We start from the raw sequence: 19,597 nt of genomic DNA on the forward strand, positions 1-19,597 counted from the left end.
TAATGTCTCAATAATTAACTCATTAAAGAGTTTTTTGTTCATCTGAGCTGATGTAAGGGATCACACAATGAAGGTTTTATTCAATAATTTAATTGTGACATTGCTGACTTTTTTTAACTACATCTAAAATTTTGCTAATACCACCAGTTTATTTGTATTTATTTCACTCAATTTTATAGTAAAAATTATTTTTCATTTATTTTTTCAAGTATATGTGTGAATAAACATGCAATTTGGCATTGAAACCAGATAAAAAAAAGATAACAAAGAGAGTGCCAACTGTGCCACTAGTTACTATGATTCCCTACGTTTAAACAAAAATCAGTCAAGACTGATACATTTATGTATTACATAAACACTAAAAACACAAAAAACAAGTAAATTAGACATCAACATTCTCCAAATTCTCTTTTAGGTTTTCTTCGTATTTTAAAAATTCATATGGAGTTTTATTTCGACTAGAATTTTTCTAGATTATTGGTTAGTATTTGAAGTTGTTTTTTGAATTATTTTATAAACACACTTTCAGATTATTTTATAAATTCATCATTATTTTCTAGACTTTATAAAAAGTATCTTTTAAACACTTTTTTTAAATTCTCCAACATTGCAGTTTTTTAAATCTCTTCTATACTTTCGTGAAGAATTTTTCGTTATTATTCTTGGGCATTGTATTGCTCAAGAGCGGATCCAGAGGGGATAGGGGGCCATGGTACCACCAAACATCAATTTAATTTTTTAATAAATAATGTAAAAACCTAACATTTTTTTTCAATCACACTCGGAGTCGTTTTAATGCACATTTATTAATAAATAAATAAATTGTTTATTTCTAATGCGTTTGTTTAGTTTCAGTATAAGAAAAGGTAGGGATTTGGTGTTTTTTAGCCTATCACTTACAAAAATTACAGTTTTCTGGCAACGTTTCGATTTTAATTTGATCTTCTTCAACCTGTTCATAAAAAACAATTGGCGACCTGTAGAAGATTAAATTAAAATCGGAACGTTGCTACAAATTTGTATTTTTTTTGAGTGATAATCCAAAAATCACCAAATACCTTTCTTTATTCTGAAAATAAATTATTACCACTTAATAAAATATTGATTCCCGAAAATTAAAACACGGAAGTTGCTTAGAAGCTTTTTACAAACAGAAATTTTTATTACTTGAACTTAGTTAAACACAAACTATATGTAAATTAACATTGCCTGATGTATTTTATGTTGTAGTTTTTTTTTCTAATTATTAAAAGGATATGTTGTTTTCAACAGTGAGATCAAAAACTTACCAAAACCAACCAATAAAAAACATTATATAAACAAATATGGTCTATATGCAGAAATGCACAAAATATTGAAAGTTTTATTGAAAAAAAAAAAAAACATAAATTTTCTTAGTAACATTTTTGACTAAAAAGTTTTTTGAACTAAAATTTTGTACATTTTTTTTAAACCACAGTAAAAGTTTTTATCAATAGTTTCACAACTCTAAAAATTTTTTGGAACTTTTCCTCCAAAATTAATTTCTGGAGCCGCCCCTGTTATTGCCTATCTGAACTCTTCTTCAGAGTATTTTATACATGCGTCTCCAGATTCTTTTATAACTCAAAATTAAATCTTCTACATTCTCCAAATTCTTTTATATTTATCTCTCCTCTTATTCTTATTCAAATTTTTCTAGATTATTGTGTTTCTATACAAAACTGAAGATTTTAAAAACAAGATTGATTAATTCTAAAAATGCGTTAATAATAACTACCAAAATATTTAGAATAATATTTTCTAAAAATTCTTTACATGTTATTAGAATTCACTATATTTTCGCATAATCTAGGGGTCTAAAAATTCTCCAAAGATTTTTAGAATTTAATAAAATTGCGAACTATTCACCAATTTGGCAACTCCAATTTTCCAAATATTTCGTTCCTCTAAAAATTTAACTTTATTTAGCAAATTATAGCAGTTATTTATTTCGTTTCGTTTTATGCAAGAAATAGAGATGTCCTTACACGTGTATAATCGATATCTCAGAGATTATGTTTCTCTATAAATTGGAGTAAAGATTATGCAGAAATAAAATAATAACACCGAAAACCCAAAATATGGAACAGTTGCAGAACGAGATAATTTACATTTAAACTTTACTGTTGATACCTATGGTTTTATTTTACTAAAATTAAACACGAGAAATGCATTTGTGCATTATTTTTCTTTTTTTATTGTAATTGTGTTAGTACGATTATAATGCAGTAGGAATAATTTTCAATAAAGCAGTCGCATTACGGGCGCTTTAATAATATCCTCCCTCGCAAGACTTCGCCCTAGTTTGCGCCTTAATTCAAATTGTTTTTTCGCGTATTTCCCCCCAATCGCGGTGTTTTCGTCTGACGTATCGCTAAGCTAATAGCGCTATTGAATAAAAGCTTTGCCACTCCGTTTGGCACCCTTTGATGGACTTGCATCGTGCGCAAAGTGAAACAGATGGAAGCCCTTTGTGAGTAAACGAGAGCCCGATAGAAGCTCTCTTCATGTCAAGGTATTCATCCTATTCGTGTCAGCCGAATGCGCCGCCCGTCTCCAATAAATATTCAAGGGATTTCCAAGGGCCTCCGTGCCTCCAGACAAAGCATCAGACGGCGCTCCATGTGCAAATTATTTTTTTATCATCACAAATTTTTCCTGAATAAATTAGCCGGCGGCCGAAAGGTGTTCACAGGGAACGTTTTCTGTAATAATGGTCGTGAAATGGAATGGATTGCGCCATAACCATAGAAAATTACAATAGTAAATTATATCCGAGATATGAATAGGGCTGGGGTACTTTTATAGAAACGAGAGCCTTAACGACCTTTTGAAATATAATGTCTGGTGGTATCAATTGTGTGCATTTCCAATAGATTTCACCATTACGGCCACGACCGAGTGCATGCAGAGAGGTTCCAAGACCAACAGCTTGGAATTGCTGCACCTAAGGGCCGTAATCGACCGGTTTCGAATGATTTGTCTTCTCGGATGACGTCTGTTATTCAGCATTATTCAAATCACTCCGAGATTAAACTTTCCAAATTAATAGTTCGAAAGGTTGAAGTTTCATTACACCAATAAATTAATTTTACAACCCATTCGATACGAAATGATGTTCGCCTGTCATAAATTACAAGAAGAAGGCGACTGCTGACCTATTGTGTTCGTTGTGTATGCAAATGGCTAATTGAGACTTGGCCCACTAATTGTATTAATAGCTCGGCGAAATTTTGCTTTCGACACGAAAAAATGTAATCTATAGCGTATTAAAGTCACTTCAGTGTTAATGGTGTTATTAGAGCTTCTGGAACTGTACTTTTAAGATAAAGTGGGTAATTCTCATTCGGGAAAGATGATTAAAATTCAGAGTAGGAGGCAGAAACACTAATAACTATACGGATTAAGTGGCGTTTTTATCAAACGCAAATAAGGTAAGGAGATTAAAGTCAACTGGTGAGCTGATTATTGAAAACTATTACATTTATCAGAAACTATCACTTATCAGGACTTAAAATTCCGACGCATTAAAAGCCTCGTGGAACTCCAAACACATTTGTCAAAAAATAAGAAAGATTATAACATTATTTTAAATATTTCCTTGATAATTTATACATTGAGAGAAAACAAATTTTTAGAATTTGTTTGTACAGAAACGAATGCTAAAGAATAATGTAGAAATATTGTAAACAAACTATAGAGTTTTGAACCAGAGCAGAATAAATGTAAGAGAGGATGTAGAAGTATTTAAAAAAAAATCAAAATAATTTTTTAAAAAATCCAAAAAATTTAAAAATAAACTAAAGAAGAGGCCAAACACTCAAATCCCCAGATGGCTCTAGAAAAGAATAAAAAAAATCTAGAAAAGAGTACAGAAGCAAAAATGCTGAAAAATAATCTAGAAAAATATTAAACTACACCACGTAATGTTTCAAGTTTGAAAAAATGTTTGCTGTTGGCGTTTTTATCTCGCCGTTCGGAGCCATGTGACGTTTGATAAAATTTAACTTTAGGTAAAGCAAATTGACAGATGTTCGAATGTTGGCCAAATAATAGCCTCGATATCTCCACTGAAGCGTCAATAAATCATTAAGTAAACTGATCGTGATCACCACTCAAAAAATTTCTCAGAAAAGCGCGCTGCCATAAAAATATCTTATTGTGTCGCAGTTAATAATTTATTAAGTCTATTGTAAAGGCAATGTTTGTGAATTAGATCTGATATCAGCGTTCTTTTGCCAGATTTGGAGCGCCGATAACTCGCCCCTTGTTTCCCATATTTGTGTTTGTCTTTCATTCGACAATGAGATAATGTTCAGAAACATACAATGTCAATTCTTTCCGTTTATCTCCGGTCTGACGACTAATTAAAGTGTAGTTTTTTGAGAACATTATCAGCGACGACCAAAATCTTCCACGTTTCAGCACCAGACAGAAATCGGATATTTCCGAATGTAAATAACTAAATATGCAATAATCGAAAACTTCCTTGTTGCCTCAATACTGAATAAACAGATAATAGGTATAATTACATTCTCGAAATGCTATCACTCGATGGAATGAACTTTCCAAACATGTTTTGATTATTGATGCCTATCGGCTTTAGGATTTGGGAGTAAGTGATGCATACCAACATTGCCAAGCCAAATTTGTTATGAATAACGCAGTTTCGAAAATATTTCACAATTTATAAACAATGAACGGTTTTATATTTTCATTACGCAAGTAGATTTGAAAAAACCATTGTTACTGACCCAAATATCTCGAAATTTGCACTTTCGTTCGACGACAAATCTCATTAGAGCCAAAAATGATTCGATTATCTGTAATTGCGTTGTTGATGTGCGTTATGTAGCATGATTAATTGTGGTCGCTTAAGATTTTATCTAGTAAAAGATTTATTATATTTGGTCCCTGATAACGTGTTCGAAGTTAATTAATATGAAATTATTGTGGAATTAAATTTTTCGTGAATACGGCGGTGTCGCCGTAAATCACACTTAATTTAGTTGAATTATCTGCGAAATTTATGGGAAAGAACGGAGGAACGTCTCAGCGTGGACAATTTAGAGAGTTATCGCATCTAAATACCACTATTGTGTGCACCTATCCCATGGGCCTATTCTAGCGTCGCCCTATGATTTATAAAATATTCGTTGCTAGCTCAATGTTAATGTTAAAATAATGTCACGTCAAATTACAAGTTTTTAGACCAAGTAATGGATTTTTTTATGAGTTATGTGCCGTACTTTAACTTAATAGCTTTCGTCATTAGTAATGGGCTATTAATGGGGAATATCCCCGGTGTGCACTTTAGATAAACAAAATAATGCAGACGTCACGATTACATCAACTCGCGGATGATAAATGCAGAAATCAGAACTGATCATTCTTCGAAACATATAATATCCATTCTTGCTTTTCACCGAAATTTCAATAAATCCTACTTTCCTACAATAAATCTTATTTCATTCTTCGCTTTATGGAAGTGCAGGAGATAAATGTGCTTCCTTTTTTTTACCTTCGGCGTTTCCACATCGATGAATTATTAATTCTAAATTGCAATTCTCGCCTCCGACTTGGAACTGAACGATCAGACTTTCATAATTCTCACGAAACTATTAAATGAAAACTATAAATCACTAGTTTCTTGAATATAAACATCGATCGTAAATAAAGTTCAAATTAAAATAATTAAGCGAAAGTGCAAGCAAAAATTTACACGTGAAATTAGGTTTGTTACGCGTGTTCATGGTCTGCTTAATAACTAATGAATAAAATTAGTTTGTAGAAATGAAATATTTTACTTGTTATAGCAATTTTCGGTCGTAAATTGTAAATATTGTGCAAGCGGCCCATAAATCGTGCCTTTGTTAAGTAGTGTATATTTATCGATAATTAGTTTTTGGGTCCTTTATATTCCCTAATGATTTATTTATCCATGTTTTCATACTTCACTTAACATTTTAAATTTATAAAGCAATGAAACCCTAAATATCTCTTAGCAATCGTTAGAAAACAATTACTGATAGAGGAAATTGAGAGCATTTATTAATAATGGATTTACGTCAAAAGTTGCGCAAAAATAAAAACTGGTGGTCGTTAGGCTGTTAAAATAGATTGCTGGTGAAACGTTAAAAAATATGGAAAACAAATTAAAAGAAAGTAATTATGTTTTAATATTTCTTTTCTGTACATGAAAAATGATGCTTAATAAAAGTTTACGATGGGGAGATGTAGAACGAAATTAATGTTTCAGACTAATATACTTTATAAAAGAAGAACTTTACTGGATTGTTAGAACCAAAGCGAAAGCTCTTAATGATACTAAATATCATTATTAATGATGATCTCTAGCGAAATAAATTATAGTCGGATCGTAATGGATGTGGTGGTGGGTCTGATGATGATGAAATGCTAAAATAGGGCAAAAAATGGAATTAAAATATTTTCCAAGCAAAGTAAATTTGTTATTAGCGATCATAAACCTTTTATTAGAATTTACAGCGCCATATTTTCGTTGGGGTCGTGAGAAAACAAAGCCGTTTGAGAAGTTGACTTCCTGTTAAAATTTACGCACTGCTATGCAGTGTCGTCACTAACAACAAAGTTTAACACAACCATAAATAATAAATCATGCTCTGTAATACACTGTGCTACTTTTGCAATTAAAACGGAATTTAATACACCGTAACCTGAGACATTAAATTGAAATGCTTTTTAATTACATTAACTTTAAAAATCATGTGTTCATTTTCAGTAATCCAGTTTTAATAACGTTTGAAGTCCCGTCGTAAAAACCAGGAAACACGCTGGAGACAATTTTAATTTTAAAATTGCGTGGTCGGCGCTTTTTGCATAAAACACCCATAATACAGGTACGAGATGGAAGCAACTATCGCGGAATTATAGAGACTCTGTGGGAAAATGCGGTTTTTCGCGTTCGCCATAAAAATGAAGCGATTTCGGTTCGCGGAAAATGCCACAGTCACGCAATGTTAGTGCACCCTGAATCTATTTTAATTAATTCATAAACACATTTTTTCCTGCACCATTAGCCATTAAAGTGTCATTAAGCCAACATTCGGCTAATTGATGAAGCTTGTCGCTAAAGCAGAAAACAAAATGTTCGGCTAAAACGGTGCATGCACTGAAAGGTATTTTTAGGAAACGGGTGCAAAGCCACAAAGTGCAAGCTCTAATCTGATAATTCAGCCGCGGATCTACAATCCCTTCGGCTTTTTTGCTTGCAGTCAAGTCGGGTATTATGCATAAAATTAAAGTGCTACAGTATTAAGAAAAAAACTTGTTTTTTTTTAATAATAATAATAATATTTATTTTATTTTCAACAGGTGAAACACCCAATTACAGAAAATAAACTTAAACTTAATGATCGTGCTGCAAGCAAAAACTAATAATTTAAATAAACTAAAACAAACTAATAATAATACTATAATAATAAATTAAGAAACAAGAACTAAAATTAAATTTTACCTAGCCACTAAAGTAACTAATTATATGATTTTTAATGTAATTAAATGAATGAAAATGAATATCACAAATACTGCTAATTTTGTTAAAATTACTACACATTACATATAAAGGTGATTTTAATAGAACATTCGTATTACAACTGCAACTGTAAAAAGTCATGGGATGCCGTGAGTTAATTCTAGGAACCAGAAAAATTATCTATTAACAAGAGCAATACAGTCAATCTTGTTGTTTAGTAATTTATGTAAAAATGCAATACTTGAGATAATTCTCCTAACTTCTAGAGAATTGATATTAAATGTCCTTAAAAACACTAGTTGGTCACATCCCCTATCGGGGTAATTTTTAAAAGAAATATACCATAGCAGTTTCAAAAATTTCTTTGGACTGATTCAATACTATTTATGTAAAATTATATTTAATTATATTTATGTATTTTGGTTAAATATTTGCAAATTTTGGAAAAGTGTTACCACCATATCACAAACCTACTGACTGCGCCCAAAAAAATTGTTTCGGAAGTGTTGGACTCTGCCAGTGCCTGTTCCCTGGTAATATAATGAAGTAACACCGCAGCTGATAAAGATGATAAAATACCACGGGCAAAAACGACCTCATCCGGCGTAACCATGTGATTTTTCTGCCGCTTCCTTGTTGGTTGAACAATAAGATTATTTATAAAATCAGCTTGAAAGAAAGTCTTCTATCGTTATTGTTAACCTTATCTTAATAAAGCGCGCATCTTTTGTCTGTGAAAAAGAAGTGTTCCTATTATTATGTAAAAAGGTGGTGTGGGTGCCGGTCTGAAGCCTTCTTCTCGGCAAAAATCTCTTATAATTGAAAGTCCACAGCGGTGTAATTACAGGGGCGGCTCCTGATGGCTTCTATGTCGTGCCATAGCATGGAGAACTGCCCAGAATGCCAGTCATTAGGCGGATGACGAAGGTATAGTGGCACTCCCTAAACTAGACGGCGAGTTTCCCGTGCCTTGCATGCTTGCGGTTATGGATTATTGCACCAGGAGTCCGCAGCTGCCCCTGCCCGGGGTGACTTAATTATTACTTTCAGAGAGGAACGCTATCGATAATTACGGCTTCACGTCGATGCCGAGCTGATGAGATCGCTGAAGAGTCGACTGGGAACCCGACGTTGATAGGAGAGCTCCGGATCATCATCAAAATTAATTGCTTATAAATATTTTTATTGAGCCGGCGGACGGGGAAGACTTTCCGCGGGCAGGGGGCGCGCAATTGGGAAATTGTGAAGTCATGGAAAAATTAATTGACTATGGCGATGAGCATTATTGATTCATGGGCTTTTCCCCTATGTCATTTTCAGAAATTTCTAATTTATGCTTCCTGGCTATCGAACTACGTAATTAGAAAACAGGAAATTATTTCCATTCTGCGCGCACTTATTCATGAACTCCCTTCGAGGGGCTTCCTACACGTGTCACTTGTTTGCGTATTCTGGTTTTCTTAAACCGTTTCCAGATTGCGTCATTACACTGCATATCAATCGGGGAGCTTTCCGGTGAACACCTACAATTCTGATTGCACGACAGGATGAAGCCCCACTTAGCTCAGTCGAGTAAACAAGCGACGAAGACCTAAATGCATAGGAAATACTCGTTTGTGTGGTAAACGCCACAAGAAAAAATGTCGCATTCGAAAGTCAAGTCGATTTTTAGGCCAAAAATCATAAATTAAATTCCTCGCGTGAGAATTATAGATGTAATGAAGCAACGTCAGGTAACAGATAGCAATCTCCTCAGCATTAAATTCACTACAAACAATACTGCTAAAGCTGCGACACTGTCGTAAGTAACTTATTGTGTTTGAGAAACACAAACCTTCATTCTACAAGTCTTTTATTATAATTTATGAGACTTAATACACATGTTGCAATGTTATCCCTAATCACGGAGAGTAAATCAGCCGTCAATACCCTAGAAACAATACCTGAGACTGTACTGACTAGCAACTAGTTCTAAATTTGGGGCTATTTTTTGTGGAAAATACTTTACATATTTATTAGTTTCAAATTAGAGCCAACGTCTAATTAGTTGCATTTTAAGCTTTCTAAATTATGCACATGTTATGGTCAACTCAAATTTAATTAGGTTTTTTCAACGAACGAATGGGGCAAAAGGCCAACACCTGTATTTAGGTAATGACGTGCGAGCAACAAAGTGAAAAATTATTGTTAATTTCTGAAACTATTAGAGTGCGTATTCACAACTCTATTATATCTAGAACCTAGAGTCTGTAATTTGCAATTAGCTCCACATTTTAATGTAGGCTCTGCTAATTACATTATTAATACTATCCGTCCCAGCATCAAGTCAACAGAAAGCGGTAGTTATAAGAATTACGGCCGATCTACATAATCTTCCATCGGTTAAGTGAAGGTTATTTTGTTGCAGTAATTTACGAGATATTGTCAGGGGCGCGCCTTAAAAAGGGGCCACTGTTGCAGTGCGACCAACTCGACTGAGTATAACGATTTGCTCTAGCATATATAGATTATATCTGCAATAAAACTACCCTAAAAATTACTAGAGCGAGGCAACTGCTGTCGAGTTCTATGCTTTATTCGCCATATATCATGTTACATTTAGATGCGAAAAACAAACCCCTACAGTGTTTCAGGACCGAGAGAAAATCAATTGCTAAGCTAACAGTTTACTGAGCAAACATTTCATATAAAATCCAATAAGAGAAATACTTTTTGAATTTGATATTCTTGAGAGTCGCGCACGAATTCAGAGCCGTGGTGCTGTCACATAATTACAACAAAGATATCGTGCCGCTGGAAGGTATATGTGCACTTGGAGCACCATCGTCTCGGCTTGTTAGTTTCCGCTGCCGCCGACTCACCCCATAACGTGTTATCTATGCGGCATGTCCTTATAACTTCGGTAATGTCCGACTATTATCTTGTTTAATGTTTAATTGCTTTGGCAAGTCTCACTATTTTTGTTTGAACGAGTTGGACGACTTCCGGCCACTAATTACGTTGCTAGTTAGGCTGAAAATGTCAGTTGCCAGCCGTAATTTCAGAGCAGAAAAGTTTTATGTTGATATAGTGTTTATTTAAACTTATTCCGACCTGGAGTAATTACAGGAGGACACTAAGAGCTGGCCTGTAATTTACTCAGGTATTTATAACCGAGCATGAAGCAAAACTTACAAAACACACACAAAAGTTCCGTTTCATATAAATCGTAATTTAAGCGGCTCGTGACAAATGCACTGCCTGCAGACGGCAAAACTAATTTTCTAAAGACGGATCAAACTTTCCCAAAGGAAATTCATAATAACGCCCTATGGGGCACCATCTAGTACCTGCATTAATCTCACAATTATCCACGAATTTTTAACAAAACCCTTAATCACCCACCTTCAGAAGGATACAATAAATCAATAAAGAATCTGCTCCCTACCTTGTGCCTTACCTGCATAAACTCCCCAAGATCGTCAACTCTAATAACGGTGTATGTACAACAAAAATAATAGTTTACGGGAAAACAATTTCTCTTGTCTTACTTTTTGCGGTAGCTGGACATTTAATTTCCACAACAGCAGAACTGTTCTCTAAACTCTTGTCAGAGATTGCTTCAAGAAAAAGCTTTTCTTTAGAAATAATTATTAAAGCTTTTTGGTTGATTTTATTAAATTTTATTTCAAGAGAGGGTACAGACGTCTTAGATTGCTCTACTGGACATTTAATTTCCACAAGAGCAAGATTATTATCCTGTTCAATACCTTAGAACCTGATCCCAGAAATAAATTTTCTTTAAAACTAATTACAAAACTTTTTTACAGTGGAACCTCAATAAGCCGAATTTCAGAACTTTCAATCAATGTAAATTTCTCTTGAAGTTAAACTAATTTCCAGGTCAAAACCACCATAAATTAATTAAACTGAATGCAATAAAAATTGAGCAATGATGTTATTATCAGTCAATGATATGGTAAATGCTCTGGAAGTTCTCAAGAACTTCACCTTGAAGGCAAATGAATAAATAAAATCTACAACTTAATTTTTTTGAATACTTTATTTTTTTACAGTTTACAATTATTGGCAAATAAAACAATATTTAAAAAGCAATACTCTTATACTTGGAAACCCTGATAACAGTGATAACTCAATAATGTTATTGGGAACAGTTACTTCGACTTTTAAAACAGCTAGGGTTTTAATATCTATAGTAATATTAGTAACTGTAAAAAGTGCAGTAAGAATACGAGAAAACAGAACAAACGCATTCATTGGAACAAATAATACGAATAAATACAATGTAATTTTTGTAAACACAAACATATCAACTTTCTTTCCAAAGCCTGGAAATTTAGCGACACCTTTTAAAAGTATAAACATTGCATCTTAAATACATTTTTCGACAAATAAGGGCTTCAAAGGCATTTCTCAGAATCCGTTTGATTTTTTGAAGGAAGACGTTATGGGGTAATAAAAAATTGAGTAGGGTGATAGTAAGATGTGGCTGTGAAACTTTGGGAGTAATTATCGAAATAATTTACGAGTCGGTCGGCCGGATATTATCCATCAAACGTAGAAACATTTAAAAGCCATTACCTACATGCAACTTCCATATAATTTCCTGAACGAAATTCATCACAGTGTTGCTCGAAATCACTTATTTCGCTTGAGGTTTTAATGACGGTTCGTTTGAACGTTCGTGGTAAATTGGCGTCCGTCTGCTGGAGTCCCCCAGGCCCGCATGGGTCCCCCGGCGCGATTTTTGTCACACATGCAGCCATGTGGAGAGTGCATGCCATTAACCTTTTATCTGTAGCATGAATCTCACATAAGTTGTTACCATCAGTCTCTATTCACTGCACGTTCATTTAGTTGCCTGGCCGTGGCGGGCTAAAATGCACTCGAACAAGATAAGCATCCAGGTCCGTATTAGAGGAAAAAACGCATCCTTTCCGAAGCAGCAGCTATTACGGAAATTATACATCCACTCAGCCATCTGCAACTAATTCTTCCGCTCGGAATGGCAAAGCACGCGGTGACAAAACCGCTCTGAGCTTTTGAATTTTGAAAAATGCCGTGCAAATGCAAATGCGACCATGTGGTATCTGTACGTGTGTGGAATCGGCGGGCTGGGGACGGTGACGCTGGCTTTGAGTGATAAACACGAAAACAAAGCCGTGGAACGCTTCAAATAACAGTTATTTGGAGTAAGGAAAATAACGAGTTGTTTGTTATATTATACAGTACTCGCACGCGATTTTGTTAATGACTTTTGGATAACAACTGGTTCTTTTCCGAGCGCTTAGAAACGTAGCCGAGGAATATTAACCTCCGGCCGTCATTATCTCCAGTGGTAGTTTTTCAGCGACACGACCGAATTAAATAATTGCTCCTATTCGCTATGAAATAAGTTGGGAAGTTTACGACGAAGCAAGAGGGTGGAAGGGACCGAGTAAACAACACTTCCCGCTGTGCTCTGATGGCGTCTGCACCCCCGGGGCTAATCACGACATGCCACTTTACTTTTCACAGAATGTAGGTTAGGGTGGTTCGACAAAAGGGTCGAAGGGAAGACTCTGTATTGTTTTGGAATTCGGATATTTGATCGCTGGGGTGATGAGGGATTAAGCGGAACATAGCTATTGAAGTTGTTATCAAAGGTATAAATCTTCTTTTCCAGCGTTTCGACATTTCCAACAAAAAAAATGCGCCTCTAACGGACTTTTTAAACCAAATGGACCCCACGACCGGCCGATTGTTATTACTTTTACAATTTCTTTTCACTCTGTCAAGTCTTGTGTAAGAAAGATGGGCAAGTATGAATTTTCGGAACATAAATTACCCATTCTATAGAGAACAAGGCATATTCGGGCACAAAGCAGAGCTTTTCCATTATTTCCAAATCCGCATTATTTATCCGCTTTCAAATTCCTGGTCATCATTTAACTTTATCGTAGAAAAATAAGTAGTTTGACAAGTGCAAATAAATACAAGAAACGTCAATATCGCCAAAAATTATTTTAATGTTTGTATTGATAGCGATAACGAAAATTCGACATTTGCAAAATAGCGACTTGAAGCCTAATAAACCCAAATACGCTAGATAAAATATGTAAATAAAGAGCAATTTATAAACGATAAGTGTAAACAAAGATAATTTGGACAGCTTTTCTTGAATTTTTACGGACTAATGACTGGATACTTTTTGCGTTAATCGAGTGGGCTTTCTCTTTTTATCAGCGTTTTCAGCGCGTTTTCCGCTTTGGTAAGAATGAGGAAAGCGCTCGATTTCTCAAAACGTGTTGAGGTTTGGTAATGTTGATTGAACACTCATGCAATAAACTGCTAATCCCCACATTTGGTGAATTCCTGCAATAAACCGCTAATGTTTATTGGAGTGTGGAGTCACCGGCCGACAAATTTATTAATCGTTGGGTGCGTGCAGGATGTAAATATTTATGGCAATGTTGTTTTGGGAGTAACTTGGTGGGTATAAAGTACTAAATCGTATTCTAATGAACATACATAGAATCGCTGATAAGATAATACGACTGTAATGTGGTGTTTACGACGTGCAATAAAATGGTCGTTGATGAGATCGGAGGACAGACCGAGGTCTTGAAACCCTCTATGTAAAATAGTTTGTAATCGAGCGAGGCGCCGCTGACGTAACAAGTCCCTGCTCTTCATTATAGGTAAAAGCTCTAATCAAAACAGATGTTGCGTATGGAGAGACGACTCAGATTCAAGACTTCTGGAAAGGAAACGCGGTTAAATGACTAATATGTTGATCGATTTTCAAGTGTTTGTGTTTAATTAAGGCTAATGTTTACCGATACACATTTGATTAATCGATATCTGAACTATTATGTTGATTAAAGTCTATTGAACTTAGTGGATGGTAACGGTTGCACCTGCCCGATTTTTCTAACAGCTGTTTTACATAATTTATTTTAATTAGCTTAATCTCCGTGTCGCTGATTTCAAGTCCACTGGTTCCAAAAACTCATAACGTGCGTCACCCAATTACACCATTTACAAGTTGACGGGAAAATATGAGTTAATTATTATACAATTTATGCACACATTCTTTGGTGTTTTTCTTTGAATAGGCGTTTAATTGACATTATTAACTTAATTACTAAATTAATTCAAATATTTAAAAGCGAACAAAGAGGACAAATATCTACATTATGCAACATGCAATTTAGTAAATCCGAGGGTTGTTCCATGGTTTGAGGTAGAAACAGCTAGAGCAAGCTTTCCCCATTCGAACTCCCCAATCTTTTCTTTAATTAATTTAGGTCCTATTAGCGTTAAAATTTTAAAGGATGTCATTTTGCTCTTAATTGATGCCGATTTATAATTCTGTTGTAAACACGCAACCCTACTGACTTCAATAAACAATAAAACTTACATGTAGAAGAACTACATTAGGACCCAACTTGTGAAGATAGTAACGAAATGTTACATTCAATGTAACAAACATTATCAATTGTAAGATATTTTTATTAAATATTATGCAGTGTCATGCACTGAAAACATAATTTATGACATGGATAAAAATATCATTAAGAAGGAAGACATTTTACGTGCATACAGGAATCTAATGCGTCAACAGTGACAGGATGTTATAAAATAATGAGAGGACGTTTCTCTTCATGTTGTTCGTATGGTTGTGCACAAAATAATAACTGTGATTCACTTTGAAAAAATATGATATACCTACACTAAAATTTTAAGTAATCGAAATCTTATGATTTTTAGTGTTATTCTAAAATAAACTCTTAAAAAACTGCTGCCAGCCTAAAATTAGGTTTATTTGAATCTTTAATTTTTATTTAATTGATTATTCTTTGCACAAAATAACATTTTTAAGCATCGCTTCTTCTAAAATAACACACGGGATAAGACTTAACATTAATTAATTAATATTAATTACGTGAAGAAGGAATTGTAGAAAAATAATTGTGAAAAAATGTGAATACCTACATGTATATTTATAGAGAATGAAAGTTACGCACATATTTTAGACGCTTGTTATGCGTCTAGAAATTAATGACATCGTAGTGTGTCTTAGCTAGGTCACCGTAAGTCTAAGTTAGAAAGAATATCGAATTTTACATTAGTTACGAGAAACACCAAATTTCTTTGAAAGTCCTTTCTTTCTCCTTAGAAAATTAAGTAAGAATAAGAAATAAAAGATTTTTGATTTCTAATTGTTAATGTATAAAGCTGTTTTAAAAAAATTGTTGATTCTTTCATATAGTAATTAACCTATTTATTCCCACAGTGAAAATAGGGCGAGAAACTGATTTCATCAACTTGGCATACCGTTTAGTCGGAAAGTAAAAAAGTAAATTAGGACATGTTTAACTTTTCAATGAAGAACAATGTATTAAAACCTTTTTTTTTTTGCTTTTATAACATAAAAAAATGCTTTCTCTAAAATTGGTACTATTAGTCACGTTTTATTAATTGCTGTCGTTTTTCAAACATAAACTTAAGTATGATTATTACACAATAAATTTAGTTGTTGGGTTTTTCTGCAAATGATTGTTTATGGAATACCCCTTGCGTTAGTGGCAGTGAGAGTTCGTCGAAGGTTGTAAATTGAGCGAAATGTTGACGTAAAACGGTTGAGAAAGAAGAATCCTTTGAGAAAGCATTAATAAGTGTGTTGTCAGGTCCGTAATAGTAAAAATGGTATCGGTCAATTACGCTCGTGACGTAACGAAGTTAATCACTATCTCCGGTTGTGTGTCGTAAAGTGTGCTCCGTAAATAATTAGAACACGTCGGTGATTGAGCCGGTCGGCCTCACGCATGTTGGCGGCCCTGGCGACCGAAAGACCAGCCCATGACGTAGTCTCGACACAGACGTACTCGTAGACAGTCAGAATGTCGGGAGCATCGATTTCCTACCCCCACCAGCACGGGTTCTCCTCGGAGCTGAAGTGCGAAGCTCAGTCGAGGACCGATCAGCGGTCAGGAAACATCGCGATGGCGACGTGTTACCCAGCGTATGAGTTGACTCCTCCTCAGAGGACGGTGCAAGTGCCTGTGCAGAAGGACTATTCGAGGCCGCTGCACGTCGACTGCAGCGTCGAGTACGAGCTGCCCAACACGGCCAAGCCCCCGCAGGGCGTCCGCAACGAGCCGCTGCTGATGATCCACCCCTGCTACTTCCGCAAGATCGAGAGCCAGCGGAGGAGCCCCTTCGTCAACAACCTGCCCTCGCGGCAGCCGCAGCCCGCCGTCGCGGCCAAGCGGCGCGCCCGCCCGCAGCCCGCGCAGCCCCAGCAGGCCGCCCAGTACCCGGTGCAGTACGCCGCCGACCGCCAGCAGCTCTGGGACCAGATGCCCAACCTGGTGCCCATCTCGCAGGCCTACTGCAAGCGCGACCAGCTGGCCTACTCCGGCGACTCCGGCCACTGGACGGACCCGGACCGCAGCCCGGACCGGCCCGAGGACAAGCACATCCTCTCCGGCAAGTACCGGCAGTACTTGCGGGCTCACAGACTGCACCCCTATGTGACTTCTGCCATACCGCTGGCCTCTACCTTCCCGCAGATCCAGCAGGTGTGCTACAACGTGTGATCGCTGTGATATGATTTCGACGACTTTTGTACGGATCCTCTCGTTGCATCTATGGTGTCCGTAACCCTTCTTGTGATAATAGTGTGTAATTCTGTGACGGAGATGAAAGAGCGCAAGCGTCGTGCTCCGGGCGTGGTAGTGATTCCTCCACATCAGCTGTGTTTGTGCAACTGCGACCTAACCGCCGTCTATTTGGATTTCTCGTTCTCTTTTGGATTATCCTGTCTCGCCGCCAATTGCGTTACTGTTGCTAAGGATGCCCACCCGTTTGCGACTCGATCCTTCCGAACACCGAAACCCAATTCGCGAATTTCGAGCAAAACCGCCACCAAACCAAACTCTAAATCTCCCCCATCAGCTGATTCCACCACAGTGTCAATGGCTAGCTGTCATAGTCATGCAAAGCTTCTCACTACTGTACCTAATTAGAGAGGTTTAGAGCTGATCCGTGTTTGGTAGACAACCTCAATGCCATATTTAAAATCCTAATTTAGTTTATAAGGTAATTTTATTCTGTACATATTCGTGTTGCTGTTTTGAAAAGTTGTAAATTTCGTGTCCCAATTAGCCCCATTCAGTGATTATTTATGAAACGTAAATGCAATAGCATCACGCATCTTCCGAATTTATAGCCGACTTATTTTATCGCGTAATTTAAAAAAATCAATAGACGGGATCGTGTAAATCGAGCCGAACAGGAAAAAGTAAATAGAGCAGATAACGCAAGAACTGACATCGTGGTCCGCTTTTGAGCGGATTTGTATTAATATCGCTGTTATCACACGAAATATTTACGTTTTATGTTGATTATTTAGATAGGAAGTTAAATATTATTTCCTGTGCATACAGCTGTTACGTGTAAAATTAGACAAGTCTAGCGTAACCTTCTGTCTTTCACTAGATTTAGGGTTAGTGTTTGTAATATACACCAAGAAATTCTCCACGGCAGAATATTTACGGGTTTTATCGGTGTTATAGCATATAGACAATACTTTTTCTAAGGATTATTTTGTACAATGGCTTGAACTGGACGACGTCGCAAACGCCTGGGTTCCGCGTTTCGTAACAATTTTCGATGACCCTAACGTTGTTTGTTGTTGAATCATCAGAAGTGAAATTAATTATGCAAAAGCTTCCGTCGGAGGGAAGCGCGCAGTCATGGAAGATTGTTTAGTGATTTTGGGAGTATTGCCCCCGTAAATCGACTGATTTTTTTGTAATTAGTTCGAGGGAAGTGTAGATAATTTTGTTACCGGATTGTACATTTGTATCTTTTTTAAGTTTGTAATAGTAGCATTCCGTTGATTTCCATGAACAATGCCAATTTAGGGTCGCAATTGATGCCATATTGAAAAAGTGCCGAGAGCATTTCATGTAACCATTCGTTGGGCGATTCCGGGGATCGCTTGGGTCCTCGGAAGGGCGCAACCGTTTCGTATTTATCACAGTATACCAAATAACCTAATTAACTTATGTATGTACAAAATCAGGTGGCAGGACTCGCCGGCTTCAAAATTTCAGGGTACAATCCTCGGAAAAGAACTGAAAAACTATTTTGAATATTTTTGACTCGTAGATTTTATTTTTGTAGCTCGAACTCGTATCAAATCGTTCGACTAGATTTATTTCGGGGGATCTTTTGGGCCGGCTTGTTCTCCCGCATCCAATAGTATGAAGATCTGATTAAAACTTATTCGTTCTATGGCTACTACTAGACCAAAGAAATATCTATCAACTGTATATATAAAAGTGAAAAAAACGATCGGTTCCAGATTGTATTGCTGCGGCCGGTTTGAAAAAAATTGTGAATATGTATAAAATATTGCTATATATATTGTACAGCTAGTCATAGTGAAAATACGCTTATAAAATATGAATAAAACGTGTTACTGTTTTTATAGAATGAACTCTAGTTTTATTTCACCTCCCGTCCGACGGTGTAGTGTTCCGACAGTGTCTAGGTTGTGCATTTCCAGCAAGTCTTTCGCTAATCCATTACACAATCCAGTAAGTACTTAAAACTCCCATTCTGCGATGCTTTAATTCGAGCAATTTGCACTTTTTGCATGAGCCATCGATTTTCGTTCGGATTCGCATTTAGATACAGCTTATGGCCTCGCGTTGACATTCCGAATACGTCATTTGCAAATAGACTCAATTTAGCTTTAATTGTTTGCTGCCTGCGCGGTCTTTTAAATAGTTAGTAGCATCTGCTCGGCGAGATTCGACCAATTCGCCCGACCCTTTATTTTTCCCTCGAAACAAAAATACAGGACGTATAATCAATTAATGTCCGAATCGGATTTGGTGTTTATTCAAAGATTAAATCTGACATGGATAGAGCTTGAAATAAAAGGGTTTTATCAGCAAAAAATTGCAGATGGGGCTGGCATATTGCCTAATAAAGCAATAATCCGTTCCCAGCATTTTCGTTCTTGCGATAACCGATTGTGCATGCCGAGTTAAATTCACCTGACCT

General features: G+C 36.0%; 1 protein-coding gene across 1 annotated transcript; it reads left to right on the forward strand.

Annotated features, from left to right (window-relative positions):
* Window positions 1-16,239: 16,239 nt before the first annotated feature.
* Window positions 16,240-19,025, forward strand: corto. The gene has a single exon (XM_015980546.2). The coding sequence runs from the start codon at window positions 16,420-16,422 to the stop codon at window positions 17,116-17,118; it is 699 nt and encodes a 232-aa protein (XP_015836032.1). The 5' UTR covers window positions 16,240-16,419; the 3' UTR covers window positions 17,119-19,025.
* The last annotated feature ends 572 nt before the right edge of the window (window positions 19,026-19,597 follow it).

Source organism: Tribolium castaneum, chromosome 3 (assembly GCF_031307605.1).
Source record: "Tribolium castaneum strain GA2 chromosome 3, icTriCast1.1, whole genome shotgun sequence".
Lineage (NCBI taxonomy): Eukaryota > Metazoa > Arthropoda > Insecta > Coleoptera > Tenebrionidae > Tribolium > Tribolium castaneum.

Excerpts from the sequence above, each read along its gene's own strand:
- corto (XM_015980546.2), top strand. The coding sequence starts at position 16,420 with ATGTCGGGAGCATCGATTTCCTACCCCCACCAGCACGGGTTCTCCTCG.